Source organism: Lindgomyces ingoldianus (assembly GCF_010093535.1).
Source record: "Lindgomyces ingoldianus strain ATCC 200398 unplaced genomic scaffold BDR25scaffold_32, whole genome shotgun sequence".
NCBI classification, from domain to species: domain Eukaryota; kingdom Fungi; phylum Ascomycota; class Dothideomycetes; order Pleosporales; family Lindgomycetaceae; genus Lindgomyces; species Lindgomyces ingoldianus.
The window spans coordinates 701,597-710,582 of NW_022985193.1; the positions used below are offsets into that span (position 1 = coordinate 701,597).

Sequence of the window (8,986 nt, forward strand, 5' to 3'; positions counted from 1 at the left end):
AAGTTAACTCTAAATTAGGTGGGTCTAGCTTTAGGTCCTGCGGACGCAGGTTTAGCTGTTGACAGGGTGGTGGTATGGCTTAGCTAGAGCGTGTTTAACTCTAGAGTTAGAGGGTAGTTAGTTAGACATTAGCAGTTGTCTCTAATTCTAATAAGTTATTAGTAGTCTCTAAGTCTCTACCTTAGCGCATTCTTTGTAACTTTTCTAAAGGCAATCCTAAGTACATAGGGATAAGAAGTTCTAAACCTAAAGGCTTTAGTTAACTAGAGGTTAATAGAATCTAGTCTATAGACTAAATAGTTTAATATAACAGTGTGTAAGTATTACAACTTAAACTAAATTAGACGCGTTTTAGAGCTTAAATGTAGTTAAACAAATAATTAGTGTAATATTGTAATAAGGCTGTTACTAGTAAAAGCAAGTTTTTTAATATAATGTAACAGCGCAGGCAAGACAATAGGTCTAAATGCAGTAGGAATCCACTTAGAGGCATATAGGAGTGCGTGGGGACTCTGAACCTAGGAATGCCATTAACACCTATAGGCCTTGTATAAAAGGATATCAGAAAACTACCAAGCTAGCTACGGGGGCGAGGTGCGACTAAATACATAAGGGAATAGGGGTACAGCAGGGGGCAGGGCAGAGTCGGGGCCAGGTCGAGGTCGGGGCCGATACAGGGGCCTTCCGGAGGTTCCGGGCGACCTGAGATGGAACGAGAATTGTTACACTTAGAACCTCTAAAAGATTATTGTATTAGCTCTAACTCTAACCTAGCCTCTACCCTGTCCCCTGCTGTTACCTCTATTCCTCTAAGTATTTAGTCGCACCTCTTCTCCTAGCTAGCTTAGTAGTTTTCTGATATCCTTTTGTACAAGGCCTATAGGTGTTAATGATATTCCTAGTTTACTGAGTCCCCACGCACTCCTATATGCCTCTGAGTGGATTCATACCGCATTCGGACCCATTGTCTTGCTTGTGCCGTTACAATATCCTTCCTAGCAAGAAGCGTGTGAAGACTATTATTCTATTCATAATAGTACAAACACATTAGTCATCTTACTCCTTTATTATTTCCTCTCTTCCCCTTTTTAGTTTCCCTTAGCTACGCCAGGATAGCTTAGAGGACTGTACACCCTCTAAACACCGTCGTAAGTCGAAGCACTAGGAAACCTCTCCCATAAACCCCTCCACCTAGCCTCCTCTCTGTTCCCCCTTCCTATCCTTTCCTCTCTACATAAGACTAGTTACCGGCAGAAGGCACCTAGCAATAGTAAAGTCGAGGTAGGATATCGTAACAGAATCTAGCAAATTTTGCACACAACAAAAAAACGCTAATTTATTGTCTTAGCAAATGGCTTAAGTTTAGCATGAACTTGAGCCTCCCCTAGCTGTCTTCACCTGAGATACCCTTCCCATTCACTATGTGAAGCCCCTCATATGCTTTATTTCTGTCTAATTCCCTAGCAAGAACCAACAACGGCGATGAAACTGGGTCTCGGGGTTCCGATGCTAATGTTTGCGCCAGCAATCAAAACCTGGGGAGCTCCATTCACAGTATACTATCTATTCCTTCAAAAGGGAGTTGTGTTTCAGCGGCTGGAGAGCAAAGCAAACAGCTCCTTTTCGTAGCTGTACTTTTCCTCTCCCGTCATTTTCGTATCTTTCAAGCATCTAATTGTGGTCTTACACCATCATGGATGACAAGAATTAACGGCATTTAACGCATTCGGCAGTTACATGGGCGACACGACCAATTACGCCAATAGTACCGCAGATCTACTGTTCGTCGCCAACCGATACCAAGTAAATTTTATTGAGAATGTACCAATCGCCGTCTTGGTCCTCCTCCTTGATGAACTAAATGGAGCTGACCGGCATGTTTCCTCAAATGCGTTCTCCGGCCAATAAACATTTGCCATTTTTTCTAAGTATTTGCAGGAAATAGATAAACTATAGTATAGGCGCTCATCTCGCATTTCGCGTCTCCTACGTCGAGATTGAGATGAACATGAAGGACAGGATTGGTTTAGGAAGGCCTTTGGGATACTACGGCACGCTAGCAACTACCGCTAGAGGATTCCTGCAGATTTCAGCTGACGCGGTGAGGAATATGGGCAAGTGACTTCGTAAGGGAACAGAGAAATAAACAGAACCGTTGAAGACTAGAGTAGTATAATATTTCGTACTGCATGAATCCCGCGATGTACAAGATCAATCAGGTTTCGCTAGCCATTTTGGTATTGGCTTTGCAATATTGGACTTTCATACCTTGCTTTGCTGACCGTTAAAACCACTGACGGAACGTAAAATCTCAGGCCTTTCCTATCACCTGAGAGAGGTAGCTTCTTTCATTGTTCAGCCGCAGGCACTTTCAAGTCCAGCCCGGGATCCAGATTTTTCATGCGCCCGATATCCTTTCATAAACCATGCGTTAAGAATAACCTGAAGACCTACCGAAAAGTGTCACTATGGAATGCATTTACTTATCCGTCTATTATTTCTCGCATGAGCCGTCGCCTTCTTTTCTTGTTGTTACTGTTTTACGTTCTCACCTAAAAGGCCTTGAACTAAATCCTCCAGTACAGCCTTTTCAAGGCGTCGTTTTATCACAAGCCCCGCCAATTCTTCCTATCATGCATTTCCAACCCTCTCCAACTGGATACTCGTCGCTTTGTGGTGCGTGGGATTTCCGAACAAGTCCGGGGGTTCTGAACGGAGATATACCATGGATCCACTAATTATATGCGAACAATACACGATTCTCGAACCGTTAGACATACCGGCGATCTGCAGGTTTGCTATAGCCGAACCAAATGTTTCCATGGACAAGCTCGTTTGAAAAGGACCGAGGCATGGTCCTATGCCGTCTGTCATTCTGGTCTTCCCCAACACGACCGTTGGAGGCTCATCTACTGGCACCGCTAGAGGTAGATCTTCATTCTGGTATGGATTCTTCGATGGAGCCGTCGCTTGGCTTGAAGTCGTGCTGGCAGATGGCAAGATCACCAGAGCTTCGAAACAGCGAAACCCGGACCTGCTTTCGAGTATGCTTGGGGTGTTAGGAACAATTGGTATCACAACTCTCTTCTGAATCAAACAATTCATTGTGGCTTCTTTCGTCGAATTGAGCAACAGCTCCACGGGAGATCAAGAGAACGACTTCCTAGAAGGTTCGATCTACGTCGACGGAGCGTCTTCGTTTGGCGCTGTGGCCATTAGAAAAATGGTTGTCACCAAAAGACCACTAGAGATCCACTTCAGCGATCCCGCAATCCCTCCGTTTATTTGCACTCCTTCACAAAGAACAAACGACGGAATGAGTGCCAATATTCGACTATCTCTTTCTCCACGACTAGAGGTCGTTCTGCATGAGATGATATGGTTTTGCGGCGCACCCTTTCGACAGATGGACTCGCTGGTTGGCCAACTGTGCGATGCACTCTGGAAACCTGGCCGAAACGATACAGTCGATGCACTAGGCTGAACATTTTGTTATGCAGGAGCTGCTCGTTCCAGTGTAATCTCATTTCAGGCTTTTTTGCCACCTGGAGGATCATGTTAAAGTCTATCCCCTTCCGCCATGTCCAATCCAGCAGACTATGAGACTAATGCGATTATGAGACTGAATCCGTCGAAGACAGGACTCCTCACAATCACTGACGTCGGAGGCTATACAGAGGGTACAGCTGTAAACATCCAGGGTTTCAAATAGAAGAATAAGGATCCTGAGCGAGTTGTTCAGGAACTAATGAGTATAAAATGGCTCCATACTAGAAAATACGACTCGAAGAAAAAGGTTCTGTAGTATCCACGCGAAAAGGAAAGCGCACAGTACCTCCGTAGTACCTATGATAAGATTAAAGTATGCTCAAGACAAATGAAGGGATCTCGACTGCTGGAATCTGGGAATCACATCCTTTCCAAGACTACAGTGCCAGCGAAGAGGTTAGGGCAAGATGGGGAGGGATTTTAAAATCGGCGTACACATGGAATTCTCTGATGCACTTAAGCACAATATGCAGAAGAAATAATTGTGTTCGCTCAACGTGTTCTTGAATATCTCGCTGCCTGCATCCAAGTGGTGTCCGGCCTTTGTAGTGAATGCCAAGACTGTGGCTGAGGGCGCAGAACTCCCCGCCATAATTCACAGGGTTGGTTGAGATCACTTCACCACCACTCCAGCCTTCGCAGCCCTGCGCACTGCGCTCTCACAACCCACGTCGCCCTTGATATATTATTTCCTCTATTCGCCATCGGAAACTCCTTGCCTGGCGTCCATGGAAGCAGCGTCGGCGCGCATGGCCGCCAGAGATCGGTATGGCGGATTTGCAGAGCCTCCTACGTCGCAGCTGCAGCGCTTCATATGTGAGAAGCTCATAGTGCTCTAAACGATACATGTGCTTAATCCCCATGCTCTAGTAAACGCCTGCGATCCCCAGAACTTTGAGCCCAACCTCGCGCTCAACCTCGAGATCGCCGACTTGATCAACGCGAAGAAGGGAAATGCGTAAGGAACCCGTCGCCTCACAACGTGGTGAATTTAGTTCTAAGATTGTAATCATAGCCCTCGAGAAGCTGCCGTCTCAATTGTACACTATATCAATCACCGCAATCCGAACGTCTCCCTCCTCGCGCTCAATGTACGGATGCCTACCTCCTCTGCCCCCACTCGGCACACAGAACTCACGTTTCGCAGCTCCTCGATATATGTGTCAAAAATTGCGGATATCCTTTCCACCTCCAAATAAGCACGAAGGAGTTTCTCAACGAGCTTGTCCGCAGATTCCCAGAGCGCCCTCCGGTGCATCCGACTCGTGTGCAGAATCGCATTCTGGAGCTGATAGAGGAATGGCGGCAGACGATATGTCAGACATCGCGGCACAAGGAGGACCTGGGCTTCATACGGGACATGCACAGGCTGCTGAGTTACAAGGGCTATATGTTTCCCGAGATACGGCAGGAGGATGCGGCAGTGCTGAACCCAAGTGATGTGCGTTAAACAAATTGAGCACGGGCAATGCATGTTACTAATTCTAGACAGAACCTTCGGTCGGCCGATGAGATGGAAGAGGAAGAACGGGAGGCTCAATCGGCGAAGCTCCAGGAACTGATTCGTCGAGGCGGGCCACAAGACCTCCAAGAGGCCAATAAGCTAATGAAGGTTATGGCTGGTTACGACACAAGAAATAAGACTGATTACCGGGCCAAGGCCGCAGAGGAGGTTAGCCGGATCCAGCAGAAAGCTAAAATACTCGAGGAAATGCTACAAGGATACAAGCCAGGAGACCAGATCAAAGAAGGCGATGTCTTCGAGGTACCCTTCAGCTAATCTACTTGTTACGGCTGGTGAAATTGACTATGGTCTAGGAACTCGCAAATGCACTGGCGAGTGCCCAGCCAAAGATTCAGAAGATGTGCGAAGAGGAGTCTGACGACCACGAAGCAGTAGCAAAGCTATTCGAAATAAACGACAGTATACATCGAACGATAGAAAGGTACAAACTTTTCAGGAAAGGCGATATTGAAGGCGCGAACAAGATCCCCCAGGGTACACTTGGGAGGAGCGGTGCAGGGGTTTCGAAAGGAGCGGATAATACCTTGAATCTGATCGACTTCGGAGAACCAGACGAAGCTGCAGCTGCAGCACCATCCAACTCATCGGCTCCGCAACCGCAAGCGCCGAGGGGCAATACCTTGGAGGATGACCTTCTTGGATTGTCATTAGGCGGCGACACCTTCGGCCAGACTGGCGGCATCTCGTTGGGTGGTTCTAACGGCTCGGGTTAGTAATCCTCCCCTTGAAAATGTGGGACTTTACTGAAGCGTTCCTAGTCCTTGGGTTATCGGGCATGTCATCACCACAACCTCAGACCCAAATTCAACAACCCTCCACTCCAAAACCGAACTTCGACCTCCTCGGAGGACTCACAAGCTCTGGCCCTCTTTCTCAAGTACCATCTCCACCTCCATCTGCTTTTCCTCAACCTCCTCCCTCACAGCCCGCTCGCTTCACGCCGGATCCTTTTGCTGCACTTGCTTCTCCCACTCCCCGGCAAGCTTCCCCCTTCCAATTTCAGCAATCCATCAAACCACAACCTTCTGGCATGGGCGCTCCCCACCCTGCTCCCTCCTCTAATCTAGCACAGGCCAGCTCTATGACCGCGAATGACGATGACGAGTGGACTTTTGCATCTGCGGTCCCTGACACATCGAAGGAAATCACGGTGAATAACACTAGCATAAACGTTGTGTTCCATGTTTCTCGAGAATCAGAGACTGTGCTCCTGATCAACTCCCGAATATCAAATAACACGTCAATGCCCGTTACGGATCTGACACTGCAGGTTGCTGTGTCAAAGGTAATACCCCGCCGCCTTTTCTTGTATTTGAAAGATTCTAAGCTCTGTTAAAGGTCTACCAACTCAAACTAGAGCCCCAATCGAGCATCTTTCTTTCCCCAAACCAACAGAACGGTATTACACAGACTATCAAGCTACACGGCGTCCAGCGAGGTCAGGGTAGCAATGTCAAGATGAGGTGGAAAGCAGCATATTCGGTCGGGGGGGCGAGAAAAGATGAGATGGGCGAAATTTCAAGTCTTGGAGTTTCATAACACTGAAAGGGATGTTTCTGGGTATCTTCTTAATGCATTATTAGCGGCACCTTGGCATGACTAGAGTCGGGATCTTCTGAGGGGCGAGGAGAAGGCGGGCGTGGAATGATGCTACGATGGTAGGCTGCTTGAAATGGAGAGGTACATCGGTGTAGTTGGATGGAATAGATATTATTGGGTCGCGAAACTTGCCTTTTCTCCCTGTTCCCCCTGTTCAAGTGTGGCCACGCCTACTTGGATTCTGACCACTTAATAGTAGAGGTATTCTGGCTCTCTTGAAAACTACCACATATTCAGCAGACCGTAGTATATCGCAATTGGTTCGGGGTGACGCGAGCTACACAATATGGGTTGTCAGATCTAATCGGGCATAAATTAGTGGTGGGGAGAGTTTCTTTCGCTCTCTATGAAAGCCCTTAGACTCCCCCATGCACTTGCTTGCATGAGAATATGGAACGAGGTTGTGGATTAGCAAAGCAAGTGTTTAGACGATGTGTGACATTAACTAACTGTATGATGACATTAAACGGAGTCACACATATTGTTCACATGTTTCAGCGGACCTCGACAGTGTTGGGAAGATAGACTAGGAACCAGAACGTCTTCTTAGTCCTTACAAATATCTTACCTCTCGAAGGAGGGGAGCCCAAATGTTTTACATAGTAAATGGAGCGTTCTAAGCGATCAAATCGCATTCTTTTCTTACGCTTCTCTTATATATATTTAAAACTGTAAAAAGGGGCTAAGAATATCTTTTAGTGATTTTAAAGCCTCTAAAGCCTTAGCTGTTCAAGTTCCTCATAATCAATAATGTGTGTCATATGCGAGCGCCGCAGAATCTCTACTAAAACGCCTACGTAGCAATATTGCGCCACAGTACAACAATTTTTTATGCTATGCTACACTGTATAGTATTACTTAGAACTGTTACTATTCTATACATTGTAACGGCACAGGCAAGACAATAGGTCTGAATGCGGTGTGAATCCACTCAGACGCATATGGGAGTGCGTGGAGACTTAGAAACCTGGGAGTTCTATTAACGCCTATAGGATTTGTACAAAAGGATATTAAAAAACTACTAAACTAGCTAAGGGGAGAGGTGCAGCTAAATACTTAGAGATAGGGGTAGCGCAGAGGGCAGGGCAGGGCAGGGTTGGGGCAGATACGTAGAACCTTTAGATATAAGTTTGTTAGGTAACATACTCCACAGGCGAGTGGCTTGCACACCTGAGTTGCTTACTTTTGCTAAGACCCACCACAACGCACTCTATTATAGCCTATAATAACCTACTCTAGCACTGTATAGTATAGTACAGCCTAAAATATTATTTAGAGACTACTTCTACTTCTTACTTACATATTTATATGTTATGCCTATGTCACGGTTAACTTGGACATGCCTCGGACTCTCCCTAGAGAGCCCTCGGCCCGGCCTTAGGCACATGACATCCCGTCACGTGCCCTAGCACATATATATATATCCTCTTATAAACCCCTAAGTCTCTTTAAGGATTTGTCTATTAATACTATTCTATACCCCTTTCTACGCTTTATGCTTTCTGCTTTACAGTGCTTTTATAATTTAAATCCTTTATACTCTTTTATAAAAACATAGTTAGTTTAAAGAATAAAAGGCTACTTCTAATACTACTTTTTAAGCTCTACTTTAATTAAAAAGCTATAATAATAATAGCTAGTAGTAGTAACACACGTAAAAGCAGAGCCACAGCTACTACCTCTTCTAAAGCTGTTCTAGAGACGCCTTATAACAACCTTAGTGCTTAACTTTTTAAGCACTTTATATCCTAGCGCCTTAACTAAATTCTACTAGATTAGTGAGTATAAAAGGTAAAAAATAAAAAACACTAAGTTTTTAAGTTAAAAAATAAGTAAAACTTAAAAAACTATTAAAGACATAGTTAAACTAAACCTAACAACTTTTTAAGATACACTAAATAAAAATTAAATAACTTTTTTATTATACTAAGCTTTTTAAGTTTTAGAACTTTAAAGACTACTAGTTCGCTTCTTATAGGCTACTTATAGTAACTATTAGCAATAGAGGCAAATATAATACGCTGTAGTACTCTTCTAAAGTAGGCTTAAACTAGTTCTACTACTATTCTAGTGTAACTCTTAACTAATAAAGTGTTTATATAGTTACTTTTTATAAAAGCTTTTTAGCTTAAGGCTAAAAAAGCTTTAAAAGCTAAAATTAGTTAAGCTTATAAATAAGCCTAAATTACTTTTATAACTCTTAGTGTCTGTACGCAGCAGCAGCGTCGCGGCCTGGATACAAGCGATCGTGCACAAGCAGGATCACGTATCTATGTCACATGATGCTTGTGCGCGAACCTCTGTGCGCAAATA

At 44.9% G+C, this 8,986-nt stretch overlaps 4 protein-coding genes across 4 annotated transcripts; 3 read left to right on the top strand and 1 right to left on the bottom strand.

Annotated features, from left to right (window-relative positions):
- Window positions 1-1,479: 1,479 nt before the first annotated feature.
- BDR25DRAFT_236361 (uncharacterized protein) lies at window positions 1,480-2,122 on the top strand (the record flags this gene model as incomplete). Its single annotated transcript, XM_033685544.1, has 3 exons — window positions 1,480-1,625; window positions 1,734-1,892; window positions 1,957-2,122. Coding segments are annotated over 3 exons (471 nt in total), but the record flags the coding sequence as incomplete, so codon positions are not given.
- A 729-nt stretch (window positions 2,123-2,851) lies between these two features.
- BDR25DRAFT_236204 (uncharacterized protein) lies at window positions 2,852-3,091 on the top strand (the record flags this gene model as incomplete). The annotated part of the gene is made up of 1 exon (XM_033685541.1): window positions 2,852-3,091. A coding segment is annotated over one exon (240 nt), but the record flags the coding sequence as incomplete, so codon positions are not given.
- A 1,085-nt stretch (window positions 3,092-4,176) lies between these two features.
- Window positions 4,177-6,859, top strand: BDR25DRAFT_268370 (ADP-ribosylation factor-binding protein-like protein GGA1). Its single transcript, XM_033687104.1, has 8 exons — window positions 4,177-4,365; window positions 4,420-4,507; window positions 4,565-4,640; window positions 4,697-4,990; window positions 5,042-5,314; window positions 5,368-5,782; window positions 5,833-6,359; window positions 6,413-6,859. Exons 1-8 carry the CDS (start codon window positions 4,278-4,280, stop codon window positions 6,611-6,613), a joined length of 1,962 nt encoding a protein of 653 aa, XP_033543679.1. The 5' UTR covers window positions 4,177-4,277; the 3' UTR covers window positions 6,614-6,859.
- On the bottom strand, window positions 6,654-7,308 carry BDR25DRAFT_359350 (uncharacterized protein; the record flags this gene model as incomplete). Its single annotated transcript, XM_033696067.1, has 4 exons — window positions 6,654-6,823; window positions 6,860-6,950; window positions 7,036-7,122; window positions 7,177-7,308. 4 exons carry the CDS (start codon window positions 7,306-7,308, stop codon window positions 6,654-6,656), a joined length of 480 nt encoding a protein of 159 aa, XP_033543680.1.
- Window positions 7,309-8,986: the final 1,678 nt, after the last annotated feature.